The 22,894-nt window shown below is 45.4% G+C and overlaps 1 protein-coding gene across 2 annotated transcripts in view; it reads right to left on the bottom strand.

Annotated features, from left to right (window-relative positions):
- Nucleotides 1–22,653, bottom strand: part of LOC126263133 (limbic system-associated membrane protein) — a 981,107-nt gene extending 958,454 nt beyond the window's left edge. For both annotated transcript variants that reach the window (XM_049960157.1, XM_049960158.1), the window contains exon 1: nucleotides 22,526–22,653. In XM_049960157.1, coding sequence (XP_049816114.1) covers nucleotides 22,526–22,640 — 115 coding nt within the window. In that variant the 5' untranslated portion in view covers nucleotides 22,641–22,653. The remainder of the gene's footprint in view (nucleotides 1–22,525) is intronic.
- Between the last annotated feature and the right edge of the window lie 241 nt (nucleotides 22,654–22,894).

The following is a 22,894-nucleotide window of genomic DNA, read 5'->3' as shown; positions in this document are numbered from 1 at the left end:
TGGTTCTCGTTAGATCTCTGGCAGCTCGTCAGAGACAATAGACGTTCTCGCAATGGATTCAGAGGACATACTGTGAAGACAACAATTTCATGCCCCTTATATACTGGATTGGTTGCTAAGCAATTTCAGTTATCAATACTCACGTGTGTGTGACTATTATGCTGGCTTGTATCCCACTTACGGATTGTGAGAGTAAGGTAAGAGACATTAGGGCACTTACAGTGGCGTATAAACTATTTCCCTTAGTTCAGTATGCCAATGGAATATCAATAATACCGGTATAATGTAGTCTCGGTTACGCTTTATACTGGAGCATAAGCGCAGATGTACCTTTATTTCGCAACCTCGCAAAAAGATATCCTGTCTCCCAAGATCCTTGTTTCCAGTGGACACGTGGCGACTCTGCAGCCGAGGACGCGACACGTGGGATAATTAGAGTCGTTGGCGAGCAATACGGGGCCCATGGGCACGATTGCGACGCAAGCCCCTCGAAGTTACTTGCGGCTGCGCCGCAACGCCGCGGAGCTCAGTGGTTTGCTGTGCTCACAGGCGCCTCACAGGCGCTATCCCTGTGGGGCTCCGCGCTTATTTAGGCTGCGGTCCAAACAACTCCGGAACACGGGCTCCGTGGAGTGGTCCAAAGTAGTCCTAGAGGCAGGTGAAGCTATCCTCGGGAACTACCAGAAGAGGACACCGTTCATCTTGTTACATCAGATAACATAGTTTAAACATTTTCCCTTAAAATAATTTGTATTCAGCAGCCCTCTAGACCTTGTGTTTCTGCCGATCGCTAAAATTTCTATTGTTAGCAATGACCCGTGCATTAATCTTTCGAGATTGGCATCTGCTGTAAGATTCTGCTTTGCAAATCTTAGAAGTAAACTTGTGTTAACTGACTTACGGCAAAAGGTCTTACAAATGAAACGGAGCGTTTCCAGTACTATTCTGCTAATTCTCTGAATCGATACGAAGATAAATTTGTGCTTTTTTGTTTAATATTGTTATTCTCACCCAGATATCCCTTTATTTTGTTCCCCTTCCATGCTCAAATGAGCATCTGGGCTAGTGTGCATTCTCAAATATCTCCAAGTTTTTACTTTTCGATTCTTCTTGCATTTAACAACACATACACGGAAATATTAAGTACTGTTTGCTCTCAGAGACCGTTCCTCATAACTGTTTGGTATGTACACAGAAGAAGCAATAAGCTAAACTCCGACCGAACATGCCATGAAGCCCAACAGTACCAACCGGCCGCCGTGTCATCCTCAGCTCACCAGCGTCACTGGATGCGGTTATGGAGGAGCAAGTGGGCAGCACACCGCTCTCCCGGCCGTAGAACAGTTTACGAGACCGCAGCCGCTACTTCTCAGTCAAGTAGCTCCTCAATATGCCTGACAAGCTCTGAGGGCAACCAGCTTGCCAACAGCGCTCAACAGACCGGATGGTCACACATCCAAGCGCTTAACTTCAGTAATCTGACCGGAACTGTTGTTACCACTGCGGCAAGGTCATATGGAAGAAGCAATCATGGAAATAAAATTTTTAGGGATGAAATTAGTATTATGGGTGAAAGACTATTAATGATTCGCTGATGACAGCAAGGAGGAAATACTGGACATACGGAATGAAATGAACTATCTGCTAAGCACAGAAAAGCGACAGAGTAAACCGAAGAAAGATCAGATTAATGAAGAGTAGCAGAAACGATATTAGTGTTAACATTAATGTCAAAATATTAGACCACGGAGTAGACGGACTGAAGGAATTCTGCGACCTTGGAAACAAAATAACTTATGACGGGAAATGGAGGAGGATACAAAAAACAGATTTGCAATTCTGGTCAGAAAAACTATATTAGAGTCTAACATTGTCCTTTATTCAGGAAAAAAGCTTTGATAAGGTAGGGAAATCGAAGAGTTTGAGATGCGTTGCACTAAAAGGATTGACAATTCCGTGGAATGATAAAGAATAATAAGAAATGAGAAGAGGGTGGGGAGTTTCGCAGGAAGAAAACATATGTTAAACACTGACAAGAAGAGTTGTAATGAGGGAAGGCGGAGACTAGTCAATTTCCAACAAATAGCTGGGAATCGGGAAGTAAGGTGGTTCGAATTTGGCGAGGAAAGAAATTTTCACCGCCGGTATTTGACTGGCAATATAGCGTAAAATTCCTTATAACCAGCGTCAACATCCTGCTATAAATTACGTATCTCTCCGCAGCGCTTCTTGAAGAGGAGGTATGTGACGCTGTTGACGGGGATTAGTGGGTCTGATGTGAACGTTAAGCTAGGGGTCCCCTTGGCGTTAACCGAGAGGTAGACAAAATGACGGCACATTGTGTACCGTGATTCGTCACTCCACACAACGTTTTTGCACTGTTCAGTCGTCCAATGTTTACGCTCCTTACACCAAGCGAGGCGTCGTTTAGCATTTACTGGTGTAATGTGTGGCTTATGAACAGCAGCTCGACCGTGAAATCCAAGTTTTCTCACCTCCCGCCTAATTGCCGTAGTACTTGCAGACGGTTATCAACAGTTCCTGCTCTCTTCATCGTCATATAATATGGACACCACAAAATACATGCATTCATTACACTGACCTACACTCAAGAAATTCCATATTTAAAATATATGGAGCTTGCCACCTTGAGCTGCAGATTAATTTGGTCGTCAGTGCTAGGCAATGTACAGTTTACACCGGGTGTCTCAGAAACGTTGTGACAAACTTCGAGCGGCTATGGGTGTGTCTTGAGGAACAGATCGGGGGTAGGAACCCATATCCGGAAACGTCATCCAATAACGCGTAAAGAGCGTCGAAGCTAAAGGCATCATCGCATGCCGCTATGCCACAGCAGCCGCGAGGGGGTTAGCCGAGCGCTCTAGGGCGCTGCAGTCATGGACTGTGCGGCTGGTCCCGGCGGAGGTTCGAATCCTCCGTCGGGCATGGGTGTGTGCGTTTGTCCTTAGGATAATTTAGGTTAAGTAGTGTGTAAGTTTAGGAACTGATGACTTTTGCAGTTAAATCCCATAAGATTCCACACACATTTGAACATTTGAACTATGCCACACCTTCGGCAGCAAACGTGACGAGCTCTTATTGTATTAATAGATTCTGCTTCATATCTTTTAGGACCATGACCTTTAAGTTACATGCATATCGTTATTGACAATCGCAAATAACGATATAGGTATAACCTTCTGAAGAAGGGCACCAACCGTCGGAAACCGGTATAGAAATTAAATTTCTTTTCTGGGTCAGGCTGCTTATAATTTAGTTATATGCGAGTGCTGGATTCCGTAAAAATGTTGGAACGCATGAGGCAATACTGACCCGACGACTTATCTTAGAAAAAAAGGTTAAGGAAAGGCAAACTACATTTATAGCATTTGTAGACTTAGAGAAAGCTTTTGACAATGTTGACTGGAATACTCTCAAATTCTGAAGCTGGCAGGGGGTAAAATACAGGGAGCGAGAGGCTATTTACAATTTGTACAGAAACCAGATGGCAGTTATAAGAGTCGGGGGACATGAAAGGGAAGCAGTAGTTGGGAAGGGAGTGAGACAGGGTTGTAGCCTATACACGATGTTATTCAATCTGTATATTGAGCAAGCAATAACGAAAACAAAACAAAAATTCAGAGTAGGAATTAAAATCCATGGAGAAGAAATAAAAACTTTGAGGTTTGCCGATGCCATTGTAATTCTGTCAGAGACAGCAAGGACCTGGAAGAGCAGCTGAATGGAATGGACAGTGTCTTGAAAGGAGGATATAAGACGAACATCAACAAAAGCAAAACGGGGATAATGGAATGTAGTCGGATTAGATCGGGTGATGATGTTATTAGATTAGGAAATGAGACACCTAAAGTAGTAAAGGAGGTTTGCTATTTTGGGAGCAAAATAACTGATGATGGTCAAAGTAGAGAGGATATAAAATGTATACTGGCAATGGCAAGGAAAGCGTTTGTGATGAAGAGAAATCTGTTAACATCGAGTATAGATTTAAGTGTCAGAAAGTCGTTTCTGAAAGTATTTGTATGGAGTGCGGCCATGTATGGAAGTGAAACGTGGACGAAAAATATTTTGGACAAGAAGAGAACAGAAGCTTCCCAAATGTGGTGTTACAGAAGAATGCTGAAGATTAGATGGGTAGATCACATAACTAATAAGGAGGTATTGAATAGAATTGGGAAGAAAAATTGGTGGCTCAACTGCACTAGAAGAAGGGATCGTTTGGTAGGACATATTCTGAGGCATCAAGGGATCACCAGTTTAGTATTGGAGGGCAGCGTGGAGGGCAAAAATCGTAGAGGGAGACCAAGAGATGAATACGCTAAGCAGATTCAGAAGGATATAGGTTGCAGTAGGTAGTGGGAGATGAAGAAGCTTGCACAGGACAGAGTAGCATGGAGAGCTGCATCAAACCAGTCTCAGGACTGAAAACCACAACAACAACAACAACAACAACGAGTGCTGTCGCTGAGGATGAATAAAATACTAAACGTGACTTCGTACGCTGATGGGCCGTACGCGGAAAGTTTCGCATTGCTGTTATTCAGAGGTCACGATTGACTGCCACGATGACCACTGCAGAAGATGGAGCTAGCTGTTGCATTCAAAGGCCTTACATGATATGAAAGTGATGGTCTGTTGCCTCGGTGCAACGGTTTCGGACAGATTTCGTCCCACAGTTTCTTTTTCTCCTTTATACCGTAAAGTATAGGAGATTTTAAATGGTTCCAGAAGAAAACTAAAGTGAGGATGGAAATCTATATATGAAACTGTCATCCACTGGGCAACAGAGTATCAAATTTATAGCGGACAAGGCGTTTCTACAGCTGTATCGTCTCCAACGGCGATCGTGGCAATCGCTCGTGATCACTCAACAAACATATTACAAGACGTTCCGCCTCCGGTCCGTCAGCGTACAAATTCACATTCGCTGCCGTAGGGGTGGCCTAGTGACAGGCGCTGGTGCCTGTAACTTCGACGCTCTGCAGCGTCGTTGGAAGACGTTTCTGGGTACGCGCTTCTGTTCGTGGTTGGTTCCTCAAGACACTCTCTACAACCGCTCGAAGTTTGTCGAGCATTTCTGGGACAACCTGTATAGTGAGACGATGTGATTTGTATTATGATGTAACTAACTGACAAGTTCATATTTTTAATATCTAACGTCAATGATTTTATAATTGCTTAATATGATGTTGTAAATGATTTTAAAATCCTGATGATTGTCAGTCGACCGAAATTGTTTGTCTGAATGAATGTGTTATCTGTAGTTCGAGGTGGTAATCATGACACTTTTCAAATGTCTCCAAGATGTGGAGCATCACTTGGTGACAGTGTCATACATCTAAAAGGAAACAGACCACTGCCTGCGTAGGAAGAAAACTTTTTCTGACTATGCCCCTGAACCTAACCACTGGTGTCTCGCAGCGAACATGACCAGACGAGTCGTCCTTTCTTTTGTTTCGTTCGTCATGCGTTTTCATTCCTTCCACATCAGCAGCATTCCTTCACTTCGTCTCTTATTCTGTACGTGTACTGAATAGTAATGGTCCTGTAACAGAGTCTGGGGATAGTTTTTGTCCTGAGTGTGAGATACTGGGAGAGGAATTGTCCCCCCACTACTCGAGAAGAAATTCAGACGCTGTCCTCTAAGGTAAGCGTCAACAGCGACAGAACAAGTGTCCCTGACGCTGCGGCAGTCTTTCCTCATCTCTTCCTCGTGCCGAGCCAGGAGTCGGCCAATAAAAGGCACGTGCGATGCTAGCGTGGCGCGGATACCGCCGGCAGGCTGGCAGCGAGGCGTACGTAACTCCGGAGCCCGCTCCCACGCATTCCGCATAATAACCCAATACATTTCTCAGGCGCCGGGATATGAAGCTCATCGGCGGCGGGGAAGAGCCGCGCCGGCAAGATTTAGTGATCACTCAGCTCGGCGCGCCGGAAGCTGTTACTCAGCGCGATGTCTGCGCGCCGAAACAATAGACAGCCGTCCCGCTACTCGCTGCTCGCTACTCGCTGCTCGCCTCTGTTATTGCTCCGATATTTCACGTGCTCCGCGGAAGCAGCCGCTCTCTTCCGAGTGCGGCGAGCTCGCGAATATTGGCGCTCCCACCGTAAAGAGTGTCGAGCCGCCAAGTCTCGCATTTTTCTACGCGGCACGGTGAGCTGATGGACGCACAAATGCGAAGCGCTGGAGAGTTCGCCTCATTTTGATGCTACAGCCGAGCCTATATTTAAGATCAGCAACCACGGTGGCAAATATCTTCTCGACTTGTTCAGTTCTCTAAAAGAGTATACATTTTAGTGCGCCGACTGTGCAGCCAAACAGAGCGACCCTACTGTAAATTGTTTTATTATACACCAATGTGCAAAACATAAGGAAGAAAATAGCTTTCACATTGGTCAGTGCCAAGTAACACAGATCGATGAAAGTCTTGGACAATACCTAGAATGAAATGCTGCAGTTGAGTACAGCATCTGACTGAAACAAATACATAATAAAGCGAACAGAAATGACACTTTTATTCAAACACAATTATTACACTGAACCCACCGCAATCCATAATGGACCCAGAATTTTACTAAATGCAGGACACGGTTCTTGATACAGTATACACCATGTGATCAAAAGTACGCGGACACCTGCCTGAAAACGGCTTACAAGTTAGTGGCGTCCACCATGGGTCACGCGGGAATTCAATATGGTGTTGGCTCACCATTAGCCTTGATGACAGCTTCCACTCTCTAACGCAAACGTTCATTAAGTTGCTGAGAGGTTTCTTGGAGCATGGCTGCCCATTCTTCTCGGACTACTGCACTGAGGAGAAGTATCGATGTCGGGCGGTGAGGCCTGGCACGAAGTCTGCGTTCCAAAACATCTCAAAGGTGTTCTATAATATTCAGGTCAGGACTGTGCAGGACAGCCCATTACAGGGATTTTATTGTCGTGTAACCACTCCGCCACAGGCCGTGCATTATGAACTGGTGCTCGATCGTGTTGAAAGATGTAATCGCCATCCCCGAATTGCTCTTCAACAGTGGGAGCAAGAATGTGCTTAAAACATCAATGTAGGCCTGTGCTTCAGTAGTGCCACGCAAAACAACAAGGGGTGCAAGACCCCGCCATGAAAAACACGACCACACCGTAACACCACTGCCTCCGAATTTTACTGTTGGTACTACACACGCTGGCAGATGACGTTCACCGGGCATTCGCCATACCCACAAGCTGCCATCGAATCGCCACATTGTGTACCGTGATTCGTCACTCCACGCAACGTTTCTACACTGATCAGTCGTTCAATGTTTACGCTGCTTACACCAAGCGAGGCGTTATTTAACATTTACCGGTGTGATGTGTGGCTTACGAGCTGCCGCTCGACCATGAAATCCAAGTTTTCTCACCTCCCGCCTAACTGTCATAGTGCTTGCAGATGGATCCTGAAGCAGTTTGAAATTCCTGTGTGATGGTCTGGATACATGTCTGCCTATTACACATTACGACCCTCTTCAACTGTCGGCGGTCTCCCCACTTTCCACTTCACTATCACATCGGAAACAGTGGACCTAGGGATGTTTAGCAGTGTGGAAATCTCGCATACTGACGTATGACACAAGTGACACCCTATCGCCTGACCACATTCGAAGTCCGTCAGTTCCGCTGAGCGCCCCATTTAGCTCTCTCACGATATCTAAAGACCACTGAGGTCGCTGATATTTGTAGATTACCTGGGGGTAGGTGTCAGCACAATGCACCTAACATGAAAAACGTATGTTTTTGGAGGTGTCCGGATACTTTTGACCTCATAGTGTATGTGATCTCCACTGCCGGCAAAAGCTTCAATGCATACTCTGCGACACGGTCCGATGCTGGCCACAAGTCGGTAAGTTCTTGTAGTAGGCGTTCCATTCCTGCACCAGGACAGCTGACTACCGCTGGATGGCCATTGGTGCATGTGGATGTTGCTGCATTACTTCTCCCCGACGAACGCACTTTTTCTACAGTATTCAAGAAGGGTAAACGGCAGGCCACCCCTTTCGCCAAATATTATCTCGTTCAAAGACTTGCTCCACCAGCACTGTTCGCCGCTATCGCGCATTGTCATCCACGAGAATGAAACGTCACAATAAAGTTGACCGAGGGTTGCACTGTGCTAAAGATTTGGAGCTTAGTACGCCCATGCAACATAATACCTCCTCACACGATAACACCTGTGTTACAAGAATGATCATGTTCGTCAATCTCCGCCGCTGAGGCCGAGCGGTTATAGGCGCTTCAGTCTGGAACCGCGCTGCTGCTGCGGTCGCAGGTTCGAATCCTGCCTCGGCCATGGGTGTGTGTGATGTCCCTAGGTTTAAGAAGTTCTAAGTGTAGGGGACTGATGACCTCAGATGTCCCAGAGTGCTTAGAGCCATTTGAACCATCTTTTTGTTCGTCAATCCTTGAGTACCCTCATGTGGTGACAGATGGGACATATACTGCACCCAGGAGCATTCTCGAACATAATTGGTGGCCTAGGTGTTATGGTGTGGTAAGGTATAATATTCCATGGGCGTACTGACTGAAAATCTTTTTAACACTGTGAACTCGCAGGTGAAGGTCATTATTACAATGTACTTTTGCCCTATGTGCTTCTGTTTAGGGGTACATCCGGCCATCTCATTTTTGTGGAGGACAACGCTCGACCGCATCGAACAGCACAGGTGGAGGAACTCATGGAACGAGAGAATATTCGGCGAGTGGACTGGCCTACCTGTTCCTCCAACTTAACTCCCTTCAAGCACGTGCGGGACGAGTTGACGAGTCGTTTTAAAGTATATCCAACTTCTCCAGTGACCATCCAATAGTTGTTAACCCCGCTGGTGGAGGAATGGAAGGCCCTATTACAAATGGTTCAAATGACTCTGAGCACTTTGGGACTCAACTGCTGTAGCCATCAGTCCCGTGGAACTTAGAACTACTTAAACCTAACTAACCTAAGGACATCACACACATCCATGCCCAAGGCAGGATTCGAACCTGCGACCCTAGCGGTCGCGCGGTTCCAGACTGAAGCGCCTAGAACCGCTTGGCCTCTCCGGCCGGCGCCCTATTACAAGAGTATTTGGTGCGCAGTACGGGAGCACGTCGTGGAGCGTGAGCTGCTGTCCGTGGTGATCACACACCATATTAAGGATAATTTCCTACTATTTGTAAGGTAAGAGAAAGCAGAGAATAGAAGAAAACTAGAAAACTAAATTAAGAATGCAAGTGGCACAGCTACTCGTATTTCAGTATCTGTAATATAACACGACACTGAATGGGCCACAACACTGAACAGGCCTTGAGAGGCGCTTAAGGCGTTAAGTGTACACGTTCTGATTGTTGTCAAAGTAGCTTATGTGAGTAGGTTTCCCCATTTGCGGCTCGTATCGCCACTAACATGTATATTCGCCTTTGCTCCGCAAATACAGAGCGTTACAATAAAACATCTGCAAACTTCCAGGGCTTTTAGAAGGTGTCTAGAGCAACAAATTGAGGATAGGAAGCCGTATCCGGACACGTCATCCAACGACGTTACAGAGCGTGGAAGTTATAGGCGCCGGCGCCTGCCATTAGGCCACGCCTTCGGTAGAAAACGTCACTTCGTACGTCTCGCAATGTTGTTCTTATTCAGTGATCGCGACTGATTGCTACGACTGCCAGTATACAGATGGAGCTAGCAGCTTCGTTGAAAAGTCTCCCATTAATGCAAGCTCTGCTTCATCGGTTGATGACTGTTTCGGACATGGGTTTCCATCCGCAGTTTATTTTTCTTCTGTTTATCGAAAAACATTGCAGATTCTAGAGGGTTCCACGAGAAAAATAAGTTGTGGATGGGAACCCATGTCATAGTCTGTCATCTACTGAGGAAACAAAGCATCACATTTATAGCAGTCAGGGCCAGCTCTATCTTTCACCCCCCCCCCCCCCCCCGGCGATCGCGGCAATCGGTAGCAATCACTGAATAACAAACAATATTGTGAACACGTTCCACCTTCGGTCCGAAGGCGCACAGTCACATGCAACTAGAGCCGGCGCTCGTAACTTAGGCCGCTCTTTATGGTGTTGGATGACGTTTCCGAGAATGGCTTCCTATCCTCAGGTTGTTCCACGAGACTCTCTCTAAATCCTTTCTAAGTTTAAGGTTTTTAACATGGCTGTCAATCAGCGACTGTTGTATAATACAAAATTTTGAAAAACACAGCCCTCAAACAGTCAACACAAAACTCTGTTGACTGTAGCAGAGGACATATGGCAGCCCCTAGTGGCTTGCACCTGCGTTGCATTTTATTTTAATTCTATCTGACGCTGTCAGGTATGACTGCAGCTTTCGTATTTTTTGGTACGTTATGCTGTATCATTTACTTTTAATTTTGTTCGAAGAAGGTGTCCCTTGTGACACCGAAACCTAGGTTACAAATTAATAGTGTTCGCGACTGAGGGTTGTGTTTTTCAAAATTTTGCTTTCTAAGTTTGTCGGTCTCGTGTTGTAACCCTCTGTATACCTCCCTTATAGCGTTGCGTCCCTGCAACGCCAATACGAGGCATTCAGTCTGGTGTTTGGCAGTGGAGATAATGTTTTAGCTCCTCAATGTACCTCTATGCATTGTGATTAACTAATTCACAAACACCGTCGAACTGTATGAAACAGCTGAATATTTTTGTTTATCCAGTTTCACAACCTACTTAACAACGCATATGGAATCATAAAGCATTTCAATAACTTCTGTTCGAGGGATAAATATATTTTTGTGTTTCTCAAGACTTTCTTTGATGCAGTAGAAATAAGTGATTTTGGGGTTGGTGACGAGATGGATAGCCAATCTAGAGATTGGGGTACAGTGACGTTAGATCGCGAGTCTCAGAATAGCGTCACTGGAGAGACTGTCGCGGGATGGACGGTGGAGATTAGACTATTATGTAACCGAGACTAGTAAACACAGTTTATAATGGAGTTGGAAAGCAGTTAAGACTGAGCCGCCTGCGGCTGACCGAGCTAGTTTCGTCCAAGTTAGCGTGCCTGCAGCTGCGGCCGACGGGAGTGGAGCACAACACCTGGTGCCACTGAGCCTTGGCCGAGAGAACTGTGCCAAAAACTAACCTGTGTACGCAGTGTGAAGTCACGTGCTAATTTTTCATATATAGGCTCTTGAAAAGACAGCACTGGTCACTTTGAAGCGCGGAACAGAAGAGAATCGAAGCATTTGAAGTGCTACAGAAGAATGTCGAAAATTATAGGGACTGAAAAAGCATGGGTTGAGACATAAGGCAATAGCGTCCATGGTACCAGAGGAAGCTATAGAGGCCAAAAACTGCAGGTTAAGACAGAAAGTGGAACACGTCCAGCAAATAACAAAGGACCTGGGATACAGGTAATAGGTGGTATGTTCCGGTCAGTTGTTTGGAATCAGCCAAATACGATGGGTTGAACTAGGAACATAACATATTTGCAGAAATGATGTATCGTGTTTAGACCTGCTCATGATCACACAGTGAACGAATTTGTCCGATTAGTGGGCCTATCAATGAGTACTGCCTAACGCTTCTAGAAGGAATTGTTTACCACTCATAGCCATATAATACGACATACCATCACTTGGGTCCACCTATACAGGTAAAGGTGAACATGAACACGGATGCTCTATTAAATTTCGGGTGTCCAGCCGCATAAATTCCGCTTATTCTTCTGATATTTCGGATGTGTACCCTTGATCCATTTTCAGAATGAATCGAGTGACTGATACTTCAGCACTCGCTCCTTGCGGATCGCGCCACTGTGTATGCAGCCACAGATACACAAGGTGCCAGAGACGTTGATCGGCGGGAAAGAGATCTTTGGCTGCGCGGTCGATCCACGATGCGATATCGATGTATCACTGCGGGCTGTACTGTGATGACACCATTGTAGGTTTATTGCAGAAACTGACGGATTCCTCGATTTATCCAACCTGAAGCCGGTATATTTGTTAATTAAATTCATCGCCAACTGAATTTCAATTGCTTCTTTCATTGCTGAATCCCAAAAAAATAAAGTCGAGGCTAAATTTGCGACTTTTCCCTACACCTCAGAGTGCACAGTGTCAGAGTTCTGTCGATCCTGATTTGTTAGACTGTAAGAGCCGGCTGTACCCGCGTTGTTCTGTGCGTCTTTGTGGATTGTACGTGTTGCAAGTCCGCAGGGGATATAGAAAACCCCAGACTTCCGAAGCATCAAATTATCTTTACTGGGACACCGCAGTCCTGGACGAAAAATTACTTTTACTTTGTGTTTGCTGAGGATCCGTCCCGTTTTTGACGATAGACTTTCCACGTATGGCAGGAAAGCCATAGATTTAAAATTCTCCTCGCCTTCGTCTGCACTCCTTATGCACACTGTTGGTATCATAGTAGTGCCTTACATTCTGCCGTGAAGAATACCGGTTGGCTTCAAAAAATTTCTTCAAGTATAGGAGCTCGTCTTCCAGACTGCACCAATCAGCAACGATGTGTGCTCTGTGTAACGGAGTTCTGAGAACACTTATCATCTTTGAAGAAGGATCATGGCAGCTATTTCCACCTAAATATAAATCGCTATGTGCCAGTTTCCAATAAACTGCATGTTCCAAAGTGCCACCACCTTAGCGTCCTACCAAAACATCCAAAAATGGAAAGGATCCCTCTTTTACGATTTCCATTGCAAACTGGCTTTGATGGTTTAAAAATTCTTGTAATTTTTCACCGTGGGGACACACAATAAACGTCTCGTCAATATATTTCGAAAATACTGTGAGCTTCAAACCAGTAGATTCCAGCGCCTTTTCCTCGAAATCCTCCATAAAAACATTTACACCGAGTACGACAAGAGGCTGCCCTTGGTGACACCGACAGTATGTTGAAAAGGCGTCTCTGGCGTCTTCTGTATATGTGGCGGCATGTGCAGTGGCGCGGTCTGAGAGTCTAGTAAGGACGGAGCGAGTAGTGGAGCGTCAGTTACTCGGCTCACACCGAGGATGGCTGGATGGTACACAGCCGAAGTATCAGAAGAAACACTGGAATTTATGCTGCTGCACGCCCTAAATTTAATCCAGCAGTCATTTCGCTTTAAAAACATGAAGTAGCACTTGACCAAGGATATATACATTAACATTGTTGATGACTGAGACTTACCTTCTCTTCCACATCTTCTTGCAGCGAAACTGTAGACTCTGATGTGCTATAAAATAACAACAGCCGAGTTCTCAGTTCTGCAAGCATACCTTCCCTAGTTTGACAAAGACATATAATCCCTATCGAATCTCGACTGGACCAGTAAATTACTCGATCTTAATCCCACAGAAAATGTTTGGGACTATACTGAACATCAGATAGACGTAGCAATTGATATCCCCGTCAATTCGTAACCTTACGAAATCTAATTAGGAAAGTGGCTTCAGCTAGCTATGGCATATCTGAAGAAACTTATGGGCTATCATCATCATGATCAGCACCCCAGCTGACAATGTTAATAACTAATAAAAGTTGCCTCAGCTGTATTATTATACATTTGTTGTGCTTCGACCGGGTCCGTTCGTTGTTCGTCATATCGGTAACCTGAAGATGTTCAACGAACGGAAGCAACTGCAACACAATCAACGTGTACTAATGCAGCTGAGATAGTTTCCATTAATCAGTATGGGCTAGCTTCCTCGCCCAAATGATACGATTACAAAAGCTAGAGGCGATGTTACACGGTATTGGCCCATGTCTCTTGGAAATGGCAAATTATTTTTTTGTTTCGCAGTGATTAATTTACTAACCTTTCACGGCAGGAATCTGTAAATTTCATGTCACAGTTGCAAGGAATGGCACTGTGATGCGCAGGATAGGTCGTGAGCTGCTGACTGCCTGTCGATTTCAGTACCGTTGCTGATGGCTGCTGCAGCCAGTTACGAATTCGCAGGCGCCAGTGAGCTGCGTTAAGTAGTCGTTTCAATATTAAACGATAGAAAACGCGCTAAACTATTTACACACACATGCAACGTCATTCTAAAGTACTTGACCAAAGAATGAATCTATGAACCAAACAAGGAAAGTGACCTATGGATGTACCATGAAGCATGAAGTATTGAACGAATGTTGTTAAATGCTCAGTGCTTCATAACAGTAACTGCCCATCGCAAGCTGGCATCAGCTGATATATTTTATTCGCGAGGTACTCCAGAATTCGTATGTACCTGAAAAAAAGTTATATTTTAGAACCGCCAAGACCTGTTGACAAGCAGATCTTCATTAACAACCGCTTTCGATCATCAGATCATCTTGAGGTATCATAAAATTATTTACAGGCAACATGGTTATACACATCACAGCTATTGTATATGATTTATTGAAATTTGTTTCTAGTTTGGGTGTATGTAGACCATCTTCCGCCACTAAGCAAGTATTCATTCTAGCACATTGTTTTCTGATATGTTAAACACAGTTCATTTAACACTGACTTAACAGGCAATCACCAGCATTTATATTGCGTGTCATCAAAAAGGGATGTTTACACATTTCTGTCAATATTAAGGGAACAGAGTTTCGTACACTGAAAAGAAACACGTGAACATTCGAACAACGATTTGTCTAATCCTTGAAGATGGTTTGCATAGAGCGAAACGAGTATGGTAGCACATTTCAGTAAAATTTATACAACAGCTAATGGCGTGCATAAACATATCTTTCATTAGTAGTGCTGAAACTAGGAACTCCACCTTGCAAAAATTAATAAATAAATAAGTAAATAAGAATTGAAAGTTCTAGACCTTTCATGAATATGACTATTTTTTCGAATATTTATGAGCTGTTGGGTCAGCATCAACACTAAATTTATGTCATGTTGGGAGCAGCCACCGTCGGAAGCATTAAGCACTTACACAGAAGCTTCGTACAATACTTGGTACCTCACGGTATGTTCACACGACACTTTTTCCTTGTTTTGCGTGTTGGAGTACAAGCCCCATTCCTTGTCCAACTATTTTAGAATTACCTTGCATCTGTATGTGTGAGAACAGTACTGCACGTTGCCTATAATTTTGTGGCCAAAAAATTATTTTTGAGTGACTTCATTAAGATAATACTACGGAATCTAGTAAATAAATACATAAAGTCGTACTGCAGCACCTGAGCGTTCGTGCTTTTTTTTTATATACAACCATTTAAAAGCTGTGTAGCACCTTCTGCAGAAAATTTATCATAGAGTGGTTAACGCGAGTGGTTCTGCAGACAAAGTGTTATAGGTAGCAAGTGCGTGGAAGGTGTTTGCGAGAGAAGTTGGTGGCTCCTCCGGCGGTAACTTGCTGGCTGTCTGACTCCCCCGGGGATTTACTGCGCCGCCTCCGGACACGGCCGGCTGGCTCCCCTCGGCATCCGCGCGCGGCGCTCTCGGCTTCGATTTCGCGTTGGCACCTCGGCCGCACCTTGCGCACGCACAGTGGCTGGGATGCCCGGCCGCCTGCCGCCTGCCGCCTGGCGTCAGCTGGTCATAACTCGCGCCCCCGGCGCCAGCCCACTTCCTCCCCCGAACTTCCACCACCGCTGGCGCCGGCAGCGGCGCCGCCCCCGTCCAAATAAAAACCGACCGGCCGCGGCCGTGATTTGTTCCCGCCGCCCCCGCTGTATTGTACTGTCGGCCGGAATTGCTCTTTGTGGGCTCCGGGCTCGCTGCTTTCCCCTGCCGCCGCCGCTACGAGCCGCTCCGGCACTCTGTTACGCTCGGATAGACGCCACAGTAAATTTCCAATCACGCGTGCGAGACTGGATTTAGTATGTAGCTAATGCTGCCCTCGAATCATTGAACATCTACCTGTCTTCAAGGAATAACAAAAATATATTGTAAGATACCTGGCCAGAATCTGAACAGGTTTCTCTTTTCACTGCATCACAATAAAAATGAAATTAACAGGTTAAGTTCCTAAACTTTGACCGAAATTCACTGATTTTCTTCGGCGTGTTTAAAAAGTTCAGTCCTGAAGATAATTCCATACACATTTTCATCTGATCGAAGTAGTCAGTGTTAATTGATCAGATATACACTACTGGCCATTAAAATTGCTACACCAAGAAGAAAATGCAGATGATAAACGGGTTTCATTCGACAAATATATTTTACTAGAACTGACATGTGATTACATTTTCTAGCAATTTGGTTACATAGATCCTGAGAAATAAGTACCCAGAACAAGCACCTCTGGCCGTAATAACGGCCTTGTTACGCCTAGGCATTGAGTCAAACAGAGCTTGGATGGCGTGTACAGGTACAGTTGCCCATACAGCTTCAACACGATGCCACAGTTCATCAAGAGTAGTGACTGCCGTATTGTGACGAGCCAGTTGCTCGGCCACCATTGACCAGACGTTTTCAATTGGTGAGAGATCTGGAGAATGTGCTGGCCAGGGCAGCAGTCGAACATTTACTGTATCCAGAAAGGCCCGTACAGGACCTAAAACATGCGGTCGTGCATTATCCTGCTGAAATGTAGGGTTTCGCAGGGATCGAACGAAGGGTAGAGCCACGGGTCGTAACACATCTGAAATGTAACGTCCACTGTTCAAAGTGCCGTCAGTGCGAACAAGAGGTGACCGAGACGTGTAACCAATGGCACCCCACACCATCAAGCCGGGTGACACGCCATTATGGCGATGACGAATACACGCTTACAATGTGCGTTCACCGCGATGTCGCCAAACACGCATGCGACCATCATGATGCTGTAGACAGAACCCGGATTCATCCGAAAAAATGACGTTTTGCCATTCTTGCTCCCAGGTTCGTCGTTGAGTACACCATCGCAGGCGCTCCAATCTGTGATGCAGCGTCAAGGGTGACCGCAGCCATGGTCTCCGAGCTGATAGTCCATGCTGCGGCAAACGTCATCGAACTGTTCGTGGATATGGTTGTTGTCTTGCAAACGTCCCCATCTGTTGACTCAGGGATCGAGACGTGGCTGCACGATCCGTTACAGCCATGCGGATAAGATGCCTGTCATCTCGACTGCTGGTGATATGAGGCAGTTGTGATCCAGCACGGCATTCCGTATTACCCTCCTGAACCCACCGATTCCAGATTCTGCTAACCGTCATTGGATCTCGACCAACGCGAGCAGCAATGTCGTGATACCATAAACGGCAATCGCGATCTACAATCCGACCTTTATGAAAGTCGGAAACGTGATGGTACGCAGCCGGCCTGTGTGGCCGTGCGGTTCTAGGCGCTACAGTCTGGAGCCGAGCGACCACTAAGGTCGCAGGTTCGAATCCTGCCTCGGGCATGTATGTGTGTGATGTCCCTATGTTAGTTAGGTTTAATTAGTTCTAAGTTCTAGGCGACTGATGACCTCAGAAGTTAAGTCGCATAGTGCTCAGAGCCATTTTTTTGATGGTACGCATTTCTCTTCCTTACACGAGGCATCACAACAACGTTTCACAAGGTAACGCCGGTCAACTGCTGTTTGTGTATGAGAAATCGGTTGGAAACTTTCCTCATGTCAGCACGTTGTAGGTGTCATCACCGGCGCCAACCTTGTGTGAATGCTCTGAATACCTAATCATTTGCATATCACAGCATCTTCTTCCTGTCGGTTAAATTTCGCGTCTGTAGCACATCTTCGTGGCGTAGCAATTTTAATGGCCAGTAGTGTATTTTCTGTTCGACAGTGAAAATAATACCGTAAAGATACAATTCATCACCGGCTAACTCGATAACAAGAGTGCGCTGTGGAGGATGATGGGGGATGGGGGAGACAGGTAGAGCAGTGATATATATATATATATATATATATATATATATATATATATATATATATATATATATGTGTGTGTGTGTGTGTGTGTGTGTGTGTGTGTGTGTGTCCGCGCAAGCACTACAAACAAAAGGTTGCGGGTCCGTACAAGTTACGCACGGAAATACCAATACTCTGCCTCTTCTCGTCTCGTGGCCTGACGGAAATCGGCAGCTACGTTTAGCCGCAACGGGGAGACGGACCGAAATTTCTGGAAATCAGCGCGGAACGCTGCGTCGCGTCGCAGGCACGGTTCGCCGGTAGGCTGATTGTGAAAACGCAATCACGATGGACCAATCAGCGACAGGTAATTTAATAGCGTTACCTGTTGAATAGCAACCAGCGGTAGCGGCGGTGGCGGTGGCGGCGATTTATTGCTGCCCTGCGGCGCAAGCTGACCGCCGCGCTGATTGCGTCGCTGCGAAAGCGAAGGCCGGCGCACGGCGTTCTGCGGAGGGCATTGCAGCCTGTAAACACTTTGCACGCAGGGAGCCGCGGGAACAGCGTGCTTTTGACACGAGGGCAGAGCCAGTATCATTGTGATCTCTTCGGTTTGTAGGTGGCTGCGCAGAACTCGGTCTAAACTTATACATGCATTCTGCGACAGCTGTAGAGCACCTCTCATGTCGATTGCATGTTCTTCATAGCAATCCACGAACGTATTTATACGATACGCGTTAATAAATAACGATCCGATACTTTTTACAGCCGATAACATACACTGAGTTGACAGAAGTCATGCTACACCTCCTAAAATCGTGTCTGAACTCCTTTTGCTCGGCGTAGTACAGCAACTAGATGTTTGGAGTCAACAAGTCGTTGGAAGCTCCTGTACAGATAGTGAGCCATGCTGCTTCAGTAACTGTCCATAATTGCGAAATGTGTTGCTAGTCCGTACCTCTCGATTATATACCATGTCGGGCGATTTGGTTCATCCAATCTTTCGCTCGAATTGTCCAGAATGTTCTTCAGACCAATCGCGAAGCCCGCTGACACGGCGTATTGTCATCCACAAAAATTCCATAGCTGTTGGGTATATGAAGTCCGTGAATGGCTGCGAATGGTCTCCACGCAGCCGAACATTATCATTTCTTGTCAATGACCGGTTCATTTGGTCCACTCCATGTAAACACAGCCCACATCATTATGGATCCACCACACGCTCGCACGGTGCCTTGTTGACAACTTGTGTCCCTGGCTTCGTTGGGTCTGCACCCCATTCGGATCCTACCATCACCTCTTACCATTTGAAATAGGCCACGGTTTTACAGTCGTCAACGGACTAAACGATATAGTCACGAGCGCAGGAGAGGCTCTGTACGTGAATTCGTGCTTTTAGCAAAGGTACTCGCACCGTTTGTCTGAAGCTATAGCCTATTAATACCAAATTTCACCGCACTGACCTAACGGATACATCCCTTGTACATCCCACATTAATTTCCGATGTTATTTCATGCAGTGTTGCTAGTCTGTTAACACTGACTGCTCTACGAAAACAACGCTTCGCTCTGTCGTTTAGTGAAGGCCGTCGGCCACTGTGTTGTCCGTGGTGACAGGTAATACCTGAAATTTGGTATTCTCGTCACACTCTTGACACTGTGGATCTCGGAATACTGAATTACCTAACGATTTCTCACATGGAATGTTCCATGCGTCTAGGTCCAACTACCAACGTCTGTTAATTCCAGTCGTGAGAGGGTAATTACGTCGGACATCTTTTCAGCTGAATCATCTGCCTACAAATGACAGATCCGATAATGCACTGTCCATTTATACCTCGTGTATGCGATACCACCGCCATATTTATATGTGCATATCGCTGTCCCATGACTTTCGTCAACTAACTGTATATACGAAAACTATTGGGTTTTCAAATTTGATGTTTCTTCCGCACATGTGTGAAGCTGGCAACAATTCAGACAGTGATGCCTCAGCCCTACCAGCTCGTATCGATAATGGTTATCCACTACAATCTGTGACAGTTATTCAGCAACGTGTTCGACCGCGTCCCTCGAGAGAGCGCGAACTCTCCGCCTGTGAGACTTTTAAGGGCTTGCCGTACAGGCTGGATTAATTCAGTATTGGCGTTCGGACTGGAGCGGATGGGCAAACCAGCGCTTGGCGAGGGTCACGAGCTGGTACTCGCAAGAAGAGGAAGAGGTGCTGATGATGTTTTGGTTCGAGGGGCACTCAACTGCGGGGTCACCAGCACCCGTACAAACTCCCCATTTTTTTCACGTTCCAATTCTTTTACACAGTCCAATCTAGCGACTGTCACGGATGGTGATGATTACGATGAAATGATGAGGACAGCACAAACATGCAGTTCTCGGGCAGAGAAAATCAACCCGGCCGGGAATCGAATCCGAGACACTGTGATCCAGAGGCAGCAACCCTAGCCACTAGACCACTAGCTGTGGACGGAGGAGGTGCTGGCTGGACTCTGTTCTGCGAGAATGTGTGATACTCCGAGGGCACCTATCACTGGTAGGCTGCCGACTCAACCGCACGCGTCTGCTGGCATTACCAATGGAGTTCAAACTGGTGAGCTCGTTTCTGAACATCTGCTTTCGACGCTGCTGCGTTTCACAAACCGTGCCTGTTGACTCTTCATCCTGGTAATTTTTCTCTGGGCTGTCAAGCTTCGTCAATTGCAACTACTGCATCAGACACTGTATTAGGTGGCTGATATTGCCTTGCTTCTGGTTACGGGAGAACCCTGCAAACTTAGGTTAACTGTGGTCTGTTCTGTACGTTGGAGCTTGACAATTTAAGTAACCTGTGCTTTTCCTAAAGCTAAAAACAGTTATTTTATTAATAATTCTGTGTGTTTCGGAGCTTAACAAGCTGGTAAAATTTATTTTGCGTCTTTTTCAAAGCTCAAACTTGTAATCTGTTTAAATCTTCGAAATGTTTCTGTGGGTAAATCACCCTATTGATTATATTAATTAAGATATCGCAGTTTTTTACGGTTTAGTAATTTCTTAGTAATTTTTAGATACTCACTGCAAGCATATTAGATGGTAATCTGCAGCACCTTACTATGATTCAGTGAAATTACAAAACCGTCAAAGTTGCACACATTCTGTCTTATAAAGCGACCAGTTTTGGACTTTGGTCCATTATCCATATTCAAGGGGCAAATACTGTTTTATATGTATAATGGTGTCTGGTTTGGAACCTAAGAAGAATTCTGTAGATAGAATACGTGTCTTTTAAGGCAAAAAGGAAAGCGTACATGCCACTTTTTGAATGAAAAGAAAAGTCAGTTTCTGAATAAAGATTATTCGTTTAAAGCATATGTCTGCGTTGGCACTTTTCTATTCCTATTACGACCAAGTCAGGAACTATAGAGATTCCTTTCGGCTTGCATTCCAATTACCAAACGCCGCAAGAATTGATCACATTTGTAAGTAGGCTGTTTATGTTTTCTCATTGGCAACGTTACGTAGCGCTCTGTATGAAAATCACTGGCTGTGCTGTGTGCAGTCTGTGGCTAGTTTGCATTGTTGTCTGCCATTGTAGTGTTGGGCAGCGGCAGCTGGATGTGAACAGCGCGTAGCGTTGCGCAGTTGGAGGTGAGCCGCCAGCAGTGGTGGATGTGGGGAGAGAGATGGCGGAGTTGTGAAATTTTTAAAACTGTATGTCATGAACTGCTATGCATATTATGAGTTTTCAACATTATTAAGGTAAATACATTGTTTGTTCTCTATTAAAATCTTTCATTTGCTAACTATGCCTATCAGTAGTTAGTGCCTTCCGTAGTTTGAATCTTTTATTTAGCTGGCAATAGTGGCGCTCGCTGTATTGCAGTAGTTCCAGTAACGAAGATTTTTGTGAGGTAAGTGATTTGTGAAAGGTATAGGTTAATGTTAGTCAGGACCATTCTTTTGTAGAGATTTTTGAAAGTCAGATTGCGTTGCGCTAAAAAATATTGTGTGTCAGGTTAAGCATAGCCTTGTATAATTGTTTAAAGCGGACGTTTCACATTTTGTTGAAGGTTCGCACGCTGACACTTGTTGATGGCCCAGCATTGAAATCTGCAGCAATTTGCCGAAGAGTTGCACTTCTGTCACGTTGAACGACTCTCTTCAGTAGTCGTTGGTCCCGTTCTTGCAGTATCTTTTTCCGGCCGCAGCGATGTCGGAGATTTGATATTTTACCGGATTCCTGATATTCACGATACACTCGTGAAATGTTTGTACGAGAAAATCACCACTTGATCGCTGCGTCGGAGATACTGTGTCTCATCGCTCGTGCGCCAACCATAACACCGCGTCCAGACTCACTTGAAAATCTTGATAACTTGTCATTGTAGCAGCAGTAACCGATCTAACAACTTGCAGATACATGTAGTCTTATGCAGGCTTTGCCGATCGCAGCTCCGTATTCTGCCTGTTTACATAACTCTGTATTTGAATACTCATGTCTATGCCAGTTTCTTTAGCGCTTCAGTGTACTATCCTATTATGCTACTGTACTTGTAAATATTTGGGCACAGGACGCCAAACGTAGAAATACAATAGCATTTACGATCCAAAATAACGATGTTCTTATATCAAGACCTTCGTTATACATTCTATAAGAGGGCAGTAATCCACGGACTAGTATCTTTATAACTTCTGTGTACTGCTACAAGCGGAATAGAATCTTAAAACATAGCTGAGGATGTACGAGGAGCTTGATGTGTCTTTCAGTTGCGAACTCCTACCTGGGTTGGTCACCTCGCAGGGTAGGACGACGGTGTCGCTGGTGACGATGCGGAAGTTCCTGCCGGACGTGATGAACGAGGGCAGCTCGGTGGCGCTGTTCAGGTCGTTACCCATCACTGCTGCCGGTTCCACTGCGAACACAAGTACAAGAAAGTTAGCTGCATCTGACGTCAGGAAAAAATGGACGTCGTTTCCATCTCAAGAAAGTTCGAAATCATACGTTTACCAATGACTTAACTATTTAAATTTATGAAATAAGTGACAATAAAAGCTTTGCTCATGTCCCTTACATCCCATCAAGCCCATAGTAATGACGAATCTGCTGCGTCACGAGCAGTACGGAGTTTTTGACTTACCAGTTTGTCTCA

This window comes from Schistocerca nitens, chromosome 6, assembly GCF_023898315.1.
Source record: "Schistocerca nitens isolate TAMUIC-IGC-003100 chromosome 6, iqSchNite1.1, whole genome shotgun sequence".
Classification (NCBI taxonomy): Eukaryota; Metazoa; Arthropoda; class Insecta; order Orthoptera; family Acrididae; genus Schistocerca; species Schistocerca nitens.
The sequence above is the reverse complement of the archived record's forward strand: the minus strand, read 5'-3'. Positions and strand labels throughout refer to the sequence as shown.